The sequence below is a fragment of the Aptenodytes patagonicus genome, chromosome 1, assembly GCF_965638725.1.
Source record: "Aptenodytes patagonicus chromosome 1, bAptPat1.pri.cur, whole genome shotgun sequence".
Taxonomy (NCBI): Eukaryota; Metazoa; Chordata; class Aves; order Sphenisciformes; family Spheniscidae; genus Aptenodytes; species Aptenodytes patagonicus.
This window is the reverse complement of record NC_134949.1, coordinates 159459180-159474541: the sequence shown is the minus strand read 5'-3', so window position 1 is coordinate 159474541 and position 15362 is coordinate 159459180. Positions and strand designations below refer to the sequence as shown.

The window sequence follows — 15362 nt, the reverse complement described above, 5'->3', positions numbered from 1 at the left end:
ATTGTGACTAATTTTTTGAAATGTTGCTTACAGTTTTCTGAGTCTATATATGACAAAGGAAATAGCTGTAATGTAAAATAATCATTTTGTATGAATATCTAACTTTTAAAATATAACTAATAGTAGCAAATACTGTTAGAGTTTACTTTTTATAAATATTTGACTGGTTGTTGTAGAAGTGTTTGTTCTTGAAATAAATCTTTGATGTTTGTAAAAGTAAGAAGTTGTGAAATATTTATTGTACTTATGTTGTTCAGTTGCAAGTCTTTAAATCTGTTCTTTGAGAGTAAAAGTAAATATTAAAAAGCTCAATATATCAAAGGAATTGTCAAGTAATATTTAATCTTCGTGGAATTCACATTCCTCAAGTGCAGTGAAAACAAAAGGGATTCTAAAATCTTGTGGTTACTGGTGTCATAAAGCTTTTTATGCATCATGAGTAGGTTTACTCATGCTTGTGACGTGAACACCCAAAGGTAATGAATGTCCTTCATGCCATTTTGTAAGTTTAAAACTCTTGGTTTTCATCAGTATAGATTTTATCTGAAGTCAGATTTACGATCCTGATGCCTGCTACTTTTGGAAAATTTAAAAGATCTTCACTATTATGCATGGGGATTGGTGCATATTTCATCAGCAACACCTATATGATAGTAGGTGAAACTGTAAAATACTATATTTGTGAGCTCTTACCTGAATCGGCACAAGGCCTTTTCCCTCAAATACTTCAACATATGGCATTGCTTTGCAGTGTTGGAAGAAGGAATGGATTAATATTATATGTTCCTTTAGTGTGCCAGAGCTGTACTGGAATACTGCTGTATAGTTATGTAAGAGTTTGAAGTTTGTTGAAAGTAAGTATTTCGAATAGCTCCAAATAAATGTTTCATTAACCTTCATAACCATCTGTAGTTAGGGTCCTTTCTCACATCAAAGTGTGTGTGTTTGTGTGTTGGTGTTCACCAAACTGAATTTGCGTAACATGGGATTTGGTGCTTGTGTGCAGTAAAAAGTAAGGAGATGAAGGAAAATGCTAGGTAGGTTCTAATGATATATAATTAATCAGTTATTCTGAACAGCTAAGTTATTTTTGAACTATAAATACAAGATTTCTTCAAGAGGAAGTATAGGTATGCTGAGACTATGGTGTGACTTTTTAAATAGCTCTCAAAACCAATTATACATCTCACTTTCTTTTACATGTAATTTGTGAGTTACACTGCAGGGATTACGGCAAAATATAATTACTTATAGTAGAAATTTTGGCTATTAATATTGTCATTTAGGCTAATGCCAGGACTTCCAGGCTGTTGATAAATTTACCAGTAATGGAGGGAAAGGTTGTCATTTGTACCTTACCTGTTTACTCCTGCGGGTAGTTATGTAGACCAATACAGTCTGGCCTTTAGTCAGGGGGAATAAGTTCGGGACTGGAGTAAGTGAGCAAGATCTTCATTTGAAAATTTGTCAAAACATGACACCTGCTAATTTTGCTGAGGATTTAGGTTTCTCCTTATTAGGTGTACTACTGTTAGTACTACTAACAGCTAATAACTACATTAGTTGTACCACTTTCTGTAGCACCCACATGATTAGGTTTTTTTCTCCCTCTCACTTTTCTTGGGGTATTTGCTTCTGATAAGGTTGCAGCCTGACCTCAAGTATGTATGGTAGCATAGCTACAGACAAACACTGGGAAGCTTGTTTTTTAAATTAGTCTTTATGCAGCAAAAAACCCCAAAAAGGCGTTAAATAGTAAGTCAGTGTTCATTAAGAAACTGTAGTTCAGTATCAGCTAAGTATAAATAGATAAATATGTAAAGATATATAGAGATATAAATGAGTTTACAACAAATACTTTGGTGAATCTCCAGTACAAATATGTAGCATAGGGACTAAAGCCCTAGATTATTATGGATGGGACAGTTTACGTAACAATGTTTGGACATTCTTTGGCCACTGACTCCGTGGCCTGCAAGACCAGCATTTTATGAATTGTTAGAATATATGATGATACCACAAAGTAGCCCCACCTTCTCTCTGCCAGAGTCATAGTTTCACTAGCTCTGTATCCACTTAGGAATGAAAATCCTTTTAAATTCTAACAAGAACTGGCCATCAGGACAGTGAGTAGTTACTACTTGCAGTGAAGTTGTGTTATGGATTTAAATGTGATGACAAGGGTTAACAAGGAAGAAGTAAGATGTTTTCTTGGCAGGAAAACTGCATTATGTTTCTCCAGTGAAAGTAGGAATAGAGAGCTCATGAACATCCTGCTCAGTTTTATGTCAGTAGACTGCAGAGTGCAATATTTAACTTTTTTTTTGTCCATAGCTCACCTGTACTATTTAGGAACTGGCTAACATATAGATGAGACATTTTGACAGCCCTTGTACTACGTGTAAAGAAGCATGTGAAACCCCATATCTTCTAGTTGTCTTTGTTCTGGAATCCAGCCCAGAAAGTTGACTCTTCCCCTTGCTTTTTTCCTTTAGGTGTAGTCATAGCACAACTTTGGCCTGAGGGTCTGGCAAGACTGCCACCATGTTGCTGGTAGGGTAGGTATAGTACAAAATAGAGTTTTGTTTAGTGCTTGCTTGAAGAGCAGCAGTTCTGAGAGTGAACAGAAGATAGGTAAATAAATTGAATATTAGGTTCATTGTTTGCTAAAATCCTCATAGAAGGACTTGTCGCTCTGGCCAGTTCTGGTCATGTCCACTTGAATGCTGATGGTAATTTACTGCTCTAAATTTAAAGTGTGTTTTTAGAATATGTCCCCTTTTGAATAACCTGAAGCTCTTCTAAGAACACCACTTAGGAATGACTTTCAGTTGCATCTGATCTTGCCAATCTTGCCAATGCATATTGTCCCCATATACATTAACTTGTGCTTTTGAAAAGGTTGACAGCAGGTATGTCTGCTTGATTTTTCTTAAGCATAGAATCATTAAGGTTGGAAGAGACCTCTAAGATCATCGAGTCCAACCATCGACCCAACACCACCATGCCCACTAAACCATGTCCCTAAGTGCCTCATCTACTCGTCTTTTAAATACATCCAGGGATTGGGGACTCAACCACTTCCCTGGGCAGCCTCTTCCAATGTTTCACCACTCCTTCAGTAAAGACATTTTTCCTCACATCCAATCTAAACCTCCCCTGGCGCAACTTGAGGCCATTTCCTCTTGTCCTATCGCTAGTTACTTGGGAGAAGAGACTGACACCCACCTCGCTACAACCTCCTTTCAGGGAGTTGTAGAGAGCGATGAGGTCTCCCCTCAGCCTCCCCTTCTCCAGGCTAAACAACCCCAGTTCCCTCAGCCGCTCCTCAGAAGACTTGTTCTCCAGAGCCCTCACCAGCCTCGTTGCCCTTCTCTGCACACGCTCCAGCACCTCGACGTCCTTCTTGTAGTGAGGGGCCCAAAACTGAACACAGTATTCGAGGTGCGGCCTCACCAGTGCCGAGTACAGGGGCACGATCACGTCCCTACTCCTGCTGGCCACACTATTTCTGATACAGGCCAGGATGCCATTGGCCTTCTTGGCCGCCTGGGCACACTGCCGGCTCATGTTCAGCCGGCTGTCGACCAACACCCCCAGGTCCTTTTCCGACAGGCAGCTTTCCGGCCACTCTTCCCCAAGCCTGTAGCGTTGCATGGGGTTGTGGCCCAAGTGCAGGACCCGACACTTGGCCTTGTTGAACCTCGTACAGCTGGCCTCGGCCCATCGATCCAGCCTGTCCAGGTCCCTCTGCAGAGCCTTCCTACCCTCGAGCAGATCAACGCTCCCGCCCAACTATAATTTAATCATTTAGTATCTTCATATAAAAGAAAACAAATAGTATGGTGTATCTGTGGTGTTATTATTTATTTTTGAATGAGTGAAAACAATCTGCTGCTTGCCTCCCTCCATCCTCCTGTTTTGTTAGAATCCATAATCTGTCAAAAATATTTTTTAAAATTTCAATTTTCTGACCTGAAAATTTTGATCTCTTCAGAATGTTTCTTGATAAATTACTGCAAATAGAAGTATCTCCTGGCAACTGAGAGAGTATAAACCCCCTGCATTCTGAAGTATCTGTACAGCTCTCTCTTTAAAAGTATCTCTCTTTAAAAGTTATCTCTACAGATATTCTCTGACTCTGAGTTTCACTGGAACTGCATGTAAATCTTAGTGGTGTTTAGTTGCTTTGTAAGAAATAAAATTGCTCTTCTTGTTTTGCAGTTTTTGTTAGCACCTAAGGAAGCTGTAAATTTTCTCCACAAACCTTAATTTCAGCTGTTGGTCTGGAGCTACTTAGATATAAACTTGATTTATAATTAATTTAAGTGCTAAGGCTGCCAAATATCATGTCTTATGTGACACTTTCCCTTCTAGCTTCTCTTATCACTTCTATTTGCAGTGTAGTTTGTTTCTCATTTGCCTTTCTAATGGCAAGTGAGACACTCTTGAAAGGATTTCCATGTAGCAGTTCTTGACTGGGACTGGGGAGACATGCAGAGGCACACTGTCTCCCTGTCCCACTAGCAGCAAGGAGCAAAATGTGTCAGAACCAGTACAGTGGGAGGAAGGGAGAGAAATGAAGCAAATCCATTATTCCAGCTGTCCGGTAATTCACATATTTCACATATCTACGTTTTTACCATCGTCCCAGTAATTGCTTGAAGATCGCATGTGTGAAACAGATAGGAGACTTTTATCTGTATCACTTTTATTGCTACTTTTCATGGAAATAGGGAAACTAAACAAGATTCTTTCTCTTGAAGAGAAAGCACAAACATCACAAATAGCTATACCTAACGGGCCTGTATGTCAGCGATATTCGGAGTTTAAATTGACCATTTATGAAAGGTCTTAATCTTGCTTGAATAACTTAGGTTATTTTTTATTTATTTGAAACAAAGAATTACTGTAACTCTTTTTAGGAGGAACACAGATCGCTGGCTGTGTCATCCATGAAGTCAAATGATTCAACCGCTCAAGTATAGACTACGTGGAATTCAGTTGAAGGTGATGCTCTAAACTGGAAATCAGAGAGGAGAATTGGACTGTCTACAAAGTGCCATATTAGAGTGTCCCTGTGCAAACTGATGTGACATGATTGGAACAGAGTTGTATTAGGATAGCTTCAGAAACCTTTTATTCTGAGTACAGTGCTCCAGGAGGCATGAACTGGAAAGCTGAGATAAATTTATATTAAGTACACGTACAGAAATGTTAAGTATTTTACAGAAACAGGAATACTTGCTATTGTGTCAGAATGTTTGTTCTAACTGCTGTGAATTACAGAACTTTTACATGATTCCATCATCATATTTCTGCATTTCTTCTTTCCAACTTCAAGCAATTTCACAAAACTTTATGCTGCCTATTGCTATGAAGCCATTTGTCCTTCTGCCTGCATGCACAAGACCCTTGCAGGAGATGGAAAGAAGAATGAGAAAACCAGGATCCACCAAATGGTATAGGTATGGCTTGGTCAGGAAACTTACTTGTGGACCTAGCACCATTTTCTGTAGTTAAGATGTACCCGGCTTTACTTCTAATCACGTCCCTCACCTGAGATTCATAAATAAAATAACCTATTTGAAGTCAAAGAATGTTTATTTTCTCTTTCTTCTCCCTCTGCATATACTTATGTCCAACATTGTGTGATTTGTAGGCAGTTGTATTGGGAGAGTTTTATTTTCAAATGTTATTTCTGATGAAAATCACCATGCAAGGATTTAAAATGCATTTGCTGAAAAGAAATGCAGTAGTAAATATTCTGTAGCAACAGTATAAGGCAACAGATCCCATGACAGTGACATCTCCTGTAGGAAATGTGTTAATTAGTCATAGGAGTTTCTGGGAGAGAGTTGTTCTGGTTTTTTTGTAGTTGCCTCTGAAGTGCTGCATTTTGGTATTCCATTAAATTAGTGGTTTAATGGCGTATGTTCATATGGCTTATAGGTGCATGAAATAATTTACTTTCTGATTATGGTACCTAATATTGAGGTAGTCCTTTTTCAGATTATAAAACCTGATAGGAAATTTATCTGATAATTATATGTTTAAATTATTTTATCTGTGCCCTTCTATATTCATATGAAACATATAAAAACAATCAACAGCTTTTAAAGTTATACTTACTCTTCATTCTGAGCTTGATTCATTCATATGGAGGGCTGATACAATGCAGTGAACAAAACATAAATCTTAAGTGCTCTATATAGGTTTTAGTGAGTTTGCCTAACCTTTAAAATCTTACTAAGATCCTTTAAGTGGACGACAATTTCACACTTTATTTCACAAAGAAATACATGTAAATTCATGGGATTTTTTGTGAAGTGGGCTATTTCAATTCTTAATCTCTTTTACTGGCTAGCAATTACAAGAAATGTAGATGATTTTTTTAAGTTCTTAAAGGGATTCTGCTTTTTATGACTTATAGATCAGATCTACCTTTAAAAGGACAGTGGATTTGATTGGATTTGGAGAGGTTAGGTAAAAATTTGCACGCTGCCATTGTTTGCATAGGGACATGGCTGCACACTTACCTACAGAATGGTGCCAAGTCAAGTGTAAAAGAACAGGTACTCAGTACATTTGACAAATGAAGACAAAGATGAGATTATATGATCTCATGAATTGGTAAATAGTGTGTGATAAATAAAGACGACAGTTTGTTTAAAATATTAGAAAAGAAAATTAGTTCCTTTTTTTTCCACTTTAGTGAATTAGAGCTTCCTGAGATATTGAAGTTGTTTCTCTCCACTGAATGAAAAATTAGAAACTGAGGGCATTTTTTAGTGTAGAGCTGTTGTGACGTAACCAGTTTCTACATGTGAAAGTTTTTTCACACTGTGCACCACTAATTCTTCATGCAGATTTTGAGTGATAATAGCTTGTCAGTATCTGTTATCCTAAAACTCCAAAGTGATTGAGCAGCTGTGTGTTTGGTGTGCAATTTTAACAATGGTGCTAATTGCTTTATTGAGATCAAATAGTAGTGTTTTATTGAAACACCAGGCTGTTGCCAAAGCCTGCCTCTACGAGTGTAAAGTATTTCTGTGTGAAAGAACTTTAGTTACAGCCTGGGCAAACAAGGCTATAGCTGGTGCTGAGAATTCATTGCAGTCAAATCTGTGGTTAGAATGTACTGTCCATTTATGACTCTTTCTGAGAAAGTATTTAGCAAAAAAGTAGGAGAGAATATTGTTCAACGAAGTGTACTTACAGCCTGGCCAGGGCAGATTTTAGCTGAGTTTTCAGCTGTACTTAATGCATATTAACTTATTTCAGTAGTGTTTGTGTTTACATTATTTGGAGAGAGAATATAATTTTGAACTGAAGATTGTTGCTACTAATTATGCCCAAATTACTAGTTCAGGTGGAGAGTCAGGAAATGTCATTCATTGTTTCCATTGATTTCCAAACCATAAGTCAAATCTTTTTACTAAAAATACTTGTAAAGACTTGGAATCTTTCAAGGTCAGTTACTTTTCCAGGAGCTACTGCTAGCATCTTCCTATCATCCTTTTGCTGTCACCTGTTGAATACTAACCCCCTTGTCTTTTCAGATAATATGTTTTTATTTAAATTAAATTTAGGTAAAAATTAGCAGAGTAGCATGAAGGTGAATCTCAGGCTAGTTTCAGTTTGATTTTTAAATCAGAAAAATAAGCTGTGTGAATATTTGAACTCACACATGCATTAAGGTGTAATCCTGTTAACTGGCTTTATTTAGTGTTACATAAAGATGAGTTAGTCTTTTGCTGGCCTCTGCTTTCTGTATTGCTGACCCTGCTTGAAAGAGTAAAAGCTAAGTAGTGCTTCTTCGTTGATGTGCCAGTGAAACTAGGTCTCAGTACATTGAGCTTTATACTATAAATAGAAGCAGATAATGCTAAGGCTTATTTATGGTTTCTTGGGCATATCCTTAATGGGCTTAAGTAATAGAACTTAAAAAAAAAGGTGAGTATAGTCCATTGTTCTGGCAGCAGCATCAGATTGCTTTTTTCAGTTACCCTGGTGTCATTCTGTAAATGATCTCTCATGTGCAATACCTGAACATTAAAAGAACTGTTGGATGAACGTGTTTGGCTTTGTAGGTTAGCATTACCAGACATTCAACTGGTGTGTTTTGATTTCTCTGTGGCATGCGTCCTGACTTACGCTTTTAGGAAAACAGCACTATCTTTTTCTGCTTCATGCAAGTGAGTTTCCTTGTGGTTGTACTGAATAATTCGTGCTACTTTTTGCATTGCACTTTTACCTCGCTGAAAAACATAGCCTTACTCTTCCCTGCTAAATTTTTACACTTGGACTGTGAATGTTTTGGGGTTTTGAAGTTGTTGAATTGGGTTAGTAAAGTGCATTTATTTTCTATTCTCTGTTAACGTATCAAAAAATGAAAATGTTCTGTGCTAGCAGATAGTTAAAGTTAAGTTAGATATGGTTTTGTACTTTTTTGGTGAATTTATCAATTCATGATAAAACCAGATCCAATTAAGCTAACAGAAGAGATTGTCTTGATTTTATATAAGTTCTTAAAGTAAATTTTATAGAGCCTTTCTTTAGGGATACAAATTCCAGGTTGTGACATTAAGTTGGCTTACTTAGCGTTAACACGATACTCCAGGGCCATCAGACCTTTGGTAGTAATAGAGGAGCATGCTGTTTAGAGCTTTGTCTTTTGTACTTCCTAGCTTGATAGGTCATTTCGGAGGACTGTTTTAACTGAGTCATGATAAAGATCAGTTTATACTGTGAAACTTAAAAAAAAAAAAAAAAAAAAAAAAAAAAAAAAAAAAAGCTTTTTTAAAACTAATAGTATCCTTGTCAAGCTGTCTTAGGTTGATTCACAATAAATAAGAGATAAACTGTCAGGCTGGGCCTGTGTAGAGGGAAGGAGAAGCCGAGGGATTTCTTGATGTTCAAAGATTCATGTGTTGAATTCCCATTAGCCCTTTATGCAATCATCTCTGAACTCAGGCACTTAACAGTATCAGGAGTAATCTTTGTGTTGCCTTTATGTCTGGAATGTCCTTCCTAAAGAAAAATTAATAAACATTGTACAATTTAATCTACTACTCGGGAATATCTCATGCTCTCTTGCGTTTCTAGGAGTATTACTTGGCACTAGTGTCAATAAATCATTTGTGTGCATTGTACTTTCAAGTGCACTGACAAGGTAAAATATATTGTGTTCCAATAAAATGATAAAAGATATCACATTTTGTTCTTGGCATAGAAGGAAGGTGGAATATGGAAACATTTTCATTGGTTTACTTCCTTCCAAAAGATTTTGGCATGCTGAAAGAATCCTACCTGGTCTTCAGAAATGGGCTGAATGGCAGTTTGCTTTTTGAGTTGTGACAAGTCCAGTCAGTGATACGGGAGGATTTGTCTGGCTGGAAAATCAGTGTAATTTTTAAACTAACCCACATCCTAATTTCAGGTCTACACTGGGGGGATCGGACATGTGAGAAATGTTATATGTGCACTCCCACCGAGTCAGAGGTAGTTATGGAGTTTAGCATAAGCTGTGACTAGGCCATTGGTGTGTCTTATGAATGGCTGTCACTTCTACTTCCTTTATAGGTAGCTTGTCTTCATATAATATTTAAGTGACTCTTTCAAATTATTGAATAACATATTAAAATGGCTAAAAAACCCCCTTTGATTTTATCGTTCGTTTCATGCCTAGTTTTGTAATTTTTGCCTTCAGTAGCTTCTGAACATAATGCCTTCATTTTTCTGTAATCTGCAAAAATTAGTAATGATTTAGGGTCCTTTTTAACTAGTTCTAGTATAAATGACTGAGGCAGCAGAAATGGCTTTTCTTTAAGCGTCTTATTTCACTTTACATTTTACTTCATGACTACTCAGCTATTCTGTGGTTAATAGTCTGAGTTCAATAGGTTTTCTTTCTATATTATTGATGTTCCCCCCCGCCCCCAAGAAAGTCATGCACATCACATAGATAATTGTTTTATAAGCTTCACTGCTCCAGGTTTTCAGAGTATTGTGAGATTTTATACATGTATTTCAACAGTAATTTATGTCAAAAGTTTGTTCTTCACCTATGTGTTGCACTTAAGGCAGTGGAATAATCATATAGAAATGAACCAATGAAGGAAATGTTAGGGTGAATACTTTTTTTTAAAAGTTTGAGAACTAAATTTTATTGTAGAGTTATTAGCCATGTTTGTACTAGTAAAGTAAATGGGCCCAGAACTATTGACAGCAGGACTAGCTAGAAAAGAAGATACCATGTCTATATGATTAAACTCTCTCTTATTGTCAAGAACTGCACAGTTACATCCAGCTGCTTTGGGGAGTGATGCTTTGGCTGTGTTAACTACCAAACTGCTCCTGGTGTTTGTTTGGTGTTAGTTTGCTAAGTAGCAATCTGACAGTTCACCCTTAGACAAGACAATCAAGCACCGGTGCCCAGGAGCAGTTTCAGGATGTATTTAATTTACTAAACAGATGTAGCTGTTGAAGATGCAGAAAAGAAGCTTCCCTCTAATAAGCTTAATGGAAGTATATGTAAATGCGTCATTACAACATAAAGCAGAGGTTTTGAGTTTAAATTAATTACATATTTAAATTACTCCAGACTTGACCTAATGATGATGTTAAAGGAGCTGATGCCTGGGCTTTTCTATGTGGGACAAAGTATTAGAATGTATTCTGTACTTGAGAAATATTTTTCATATGGTAGATGGAAAATAGTAAGACTGTTGACTAAGGGATGAGCATTTTGTAATCCAAGTCCCTAAAAAAATATATATTTCTAAATAAAAAAAAAAAATTGATCACTTTGTTTTTCTGTAAATACTTTTCTACAATGATTTGTACTTTTTTTACAGTGAATTGAAAGCATAGAAGTGCTAATTTTGGACAAGCTGTATGGTGTCCAATGGTGGGGTTTCATGATGCGAATATATGGACATTTTACTTTGGCTCACCTACTTTTTTTCTGCTTGCAGACACAGCTTTCATTAAAGAGCAAGGGATCTGAGCTGACAAGCTGAGGTCTTTTCCTGGCAATCTAAGTTCCTAAGCTTGTTCGTATCTGGGGAAATCGTTATTACTAGTATTTCAGAGAACACAGAGTTTCACTTTGCTGCAAATAAAATACCAAGTTATGGCTGGCTAGTTTGTCATATATATAAACATTTTAATTACCACTGATTTTTATCAGTGGTAAAATGAGTAGCAACCACATAAACACTTACTAAATATCTAATTTGACTGATAAAATCGTAAGCCATTTTTCTTCAATTATAAAACTAAAAAGTCAGAATAGTAATTTTCATGGATTCCCTTTTATTTTCTTACGGGAAAGTGCAGTGCAATTAAGGCAGAGTTTTGACAATTGACTGAGTTTTGTATGTTTTAGTGGTCTGGATATTATACAGAGAAGTGTGAGGGGTCACACACTGACGGCTATGTATGTGTTGATGATCAGACACATGATTAGTTAATTCAGTGTGTGATTCATCTTACTGCAGAAATACTGAGTGAACTGACACAATGACTGTTTTTCCCCCATAGTGTGCTGGAGAAGAGAATTGGGTGGACAGTCGGACTATTTATGTTGGGCATCGTGAACCACCTCCAGGCACTGAAGCGTACATTCCACAGAGATTTCCAGATAACCGAATAGTCTCCTCAAAGGTAGTAGTATTCTCTTTCATTCATTTACATAAATCAGCTTAAGTTATTCTTTGTGTGTTCATTTATTTCCATCAAGATTTTCTTCTTATACTTCCTATATATTTCTCCTTTACCTTCATTTTACCTTTGCCAGTCATGGTATCTCAAGTTTCTCCCACAAAAACTAATTGCCAAATTGCCTCTACCATGAACAGGAATAGAATGACTTCTCCAATGTTTGCTATAGTACATAGTAAAGTCTTAGAGTGATACTGTGCTTTTCCACAAAGGAGTAAGAAAGCAATTTTCATTTGGGGCAACCCTGGAGTAAAGAAAATCTTCCCAAGGGAAGACCTTTGTAATCTAAAGCAATACCTCAAAGTACTAGAAATAGTATGATCAATGTAAGTGCTCAACAAATGGAGCTATCTCCACAATAACAGTGCTGTTTCCTTCAGAAGCTCATATTGACAAAACCCCCCATAGAAATAATATTCTTTGTTATACATGTACAAGTGAATCATTCTTAAACTCTTGGTATTGTGATATGTTTGTGCCCTTTAGAAACCTTCCAGTTGTTCCTCACTTTACTAAATCTTTTCTGTAAGCTGCAGCAGCTTTCTGTGAGCAGTTGAGTTGTTGGTACTCTCTACCTGTTTAGACTGACTGGCTTGCTTTAGCCAAAGGTTTTTACTGCAATGGCATGGAAAACTGAACATTTGCAGCTTATTGTATGGCTAACACCCCAAGAACTTCAAGTTTTTAGTGTGCTTAGATTTCAGTCTTCATGAGCACACACCTTCAACCAATTATGAAATAATGACTTCAAAAGAATAGCTCCTCTACTGGGAAAATTTCTTTCTGAACAGTGGCTCAGATCCACAGACTTATTTTAAGAACCTTAGTAGCTTTGTGATCTCAAGGAACTGAGTGCTTACCTTCGTGGATCTGAATACTTACCATCCATTAATCTAATGGCAAAGCTGTAATAAACCCCACACTTTTCGCAAACTGTGTCTCATTTCTTATGTGAAATTTTGTATTTTACTACCTGCCTTCACTACTATTTTTACTACCTTCTTTCTATACTTCATTCAAAGACAGTATAATAACAAACAGCATAGTATCTAGGCATCTTTAATTAGATAGAATGTTCGAAAGGTAATGCAGTAAATAATCCAGATGGAATACAGTCAAACTAGTACAGTGAGAAATCCTGTGCTCTACACGTTAATTTGTGTTGCCTTTTGGATTATTAAAGAGTAAATACATTTTATGCAAATCTTTACTCCTGTGACACTCTTATTTTTTCATCTCTTGTATCTCATCTGGGACGTACGTAAATAAAGCCATTGAAGTTACTGCTGATACTTTTTGAAATAAAAACATCCTACTCAACTCTGCAAGGTGTTTGACATCTTTTTGTGATGAGGAAATTAGTGGAAGTTTCAAGTTACCTGCTTTGCAGAGTGAGATTTTTAAGTATGACTTAAACCTGGATTGAGCTGAGGATCCCTGCCAACAATTAGTAAATATGTATGATTTCAACTAGTTCAGCAAAGAGACTTCACTATGTTTTTATTTGGATATAAAGCATGTTCAGTTAAATGTTTTAAATGTTAAACTCTGTTTGCAGATACAGTACACAACTAAAGTTTTCCATAAACAAAGGGATTATTGGTGGAAATAATTTTTTATATATACAATGTTTCTCAAATTTTCTGTTTATTGATTAAACTTCTCCTCTTCTTCTTCTTTTTCTTCTTCTTCTTCTTCTTCTTCTCACACTTACAACATGTAAGTCGTCTTTGTGAAAGTAAATACAGTGGTGGTATTTTCAGGAGGGAACAGAGTTCACATAAATGCTTTATAATATTGAACAGTTCCTTAGACTGCTGAAAGCTCAGTTTTAATGACAGTTGTCTTTATATGAGAACTTTCCATGCTGTCTTGCCTGTACTGTCCCTTTCAAGTAAACTCTTTCACATGCTCCATCCCAAAACAGCCTGGGTAAGGCACTATCGTGACTTGACTTGCATTCATTCTGGTTCTGTAAGCTAGCTAGCTCTTAACCTTTCACTCTGTCCTTGTCACTTGCTCCCTTATGAAAACTCTGGAGGGGCACCTACCACAGCTTAGGAAACACAGAAGTAAGCTTCTTGAAAAATGATCAAATGCACAAAATTAAGATGGGAAATCCATAATGGTTAGAGTAAAATAAAGATACATGCACGCAAGCACACTGTACAATGTTACCTCAACCATGAAGGGTATTTCCTTCATGGAAATGAAGGAAACTGATAAAGGTGACTTTTATCAGTAAGACAGACAATAACTTTCAGCTGTGCTTTTCTAGGTCTTTAATGCTTATATAAGAAAGTATATGATTGCTTTTCAAGGATGAGGAACCCGGAACTTCCAAGTACAGATTTTACCAATTTAAGACAAACTAAATTTCTAAAAAGGGTAGTTTAAAACCATGAGGAAATCTCATCAATTAGGCTATCTGTATGCTGCTATACTAACAAATGTCCTGTCATAAAGCCTTGAAAAAGACAGCAGCTTGAAATAGCTGGGAAAGTCTAAGGTTCATATTATTTCCTTCCAAAGGTAAACTTTACTGTGCTTCACCAGAGGCTTCCTGATGTCAGCAAGATAATAATTTGATTCCAGTACAGAGGGATATTTCTTGTATATTGCAGTGTCGCTGTGGAATGTGGTTAATGCTCTGTCTGCTTAATGACATATTCCTGGTGGTGAAAAATGATATCTAGACAGACCTTTGCTGGACAAAAATGCTCTTTTGATTTGGTGTGTTAATTCACTTATGATTTTAACAACGCATTACAAAAAGGCTATGTTGAAATAATAAAAGGCAAAAATTTGTCTTTTGGATTGTGCTTGCAGTTTGCTTATGTTCTAGAGGGTAGTGACCTTTGTAAGGTGGATAGTTATGTTGACCTAACTTTTAGATACTAAAGCTGCCTAGGGTGTTAGCCTTTAAAGTAGCTGTTGTGTGCCCTTGTGAATTTATCATGTGACAGTGATGCAGCATGGCAAAACATCAGCTGGTAGAAAATCCTAATGTTTCAAATAAGAAGAAAGAAAAAGTAGTTGAATTGGCAGGGAGGTTGCTTGCATTTTTTTTTTTTAATTATTCACATTTTGAAATTATATACTGATTAGTAGAACTGCTATGTCAAAAGGAAAGTAAGTTAAACTATGCAGCAGTAGCAGTTAACAGAACTTGGTGGGAAACAACTTTTTTTCCTTCTGAAACAGGATAACAAAAGGTGGTGGTTTTTTTTTTAAAGACTGATAAATTACAAAATAACTTTTTAATAAGAAACTTCCTTAAGGTCCAAGCTTCATATTTTTGTGCTGGGAGAATCCCAATCAGTATGCTAAACAGAGTATCTGTACATGCATAGTAGTGTGTGGATGTGCCTGACCAGCCTAAGAAGTGCCAAAGGTCCATCTGGCTCAGTATGTTGTCACCTTCTGGTAGAAGCCTAGAGAAGAATGCAAGAACAAGTAAGCATAGAGTGATACTTCCCCCAAATACTCTTAGTATTTGCTGATCTGTGACTTAGCCATTTGTGAGCCAAAAGTGATGATTTTGTATTTAAGTCTCTAATGGATTTCTTCTCTGAATTTCTTCAATACTCTTTGAGCCCATGTAAATTTTCAGAATGCATAGGTAAGGCACAGTT

The 15362-nt window shown here is 36.6% G+C and overlaps 1 protein-coding gene across 10 annotated transcripts in view; it reads left to right on the top strand.

The window, feature by feature from the left end:
* ATP11A (ATPase phospholipid transporting 11A) overlaps positions 1-15362 on the top strand; it is a 139664-nt gene that overhangs the window by 56948 nt on the left and 67354 nt on the right. For all 10 annotated transcript variants that reach the window (XM_076360808.1, XM_076360817.1, XM_076360798.1 and 7 more), the window contains exon 2: positions 11548-11670. In XM_076360808.1, coding sequence (XP_076216923.1) covers positions 11548-11670 — 123 coding nt within the window. The remainder of the gene's footprint in view (positions 1-11547; positions 11671-15362) is intronic.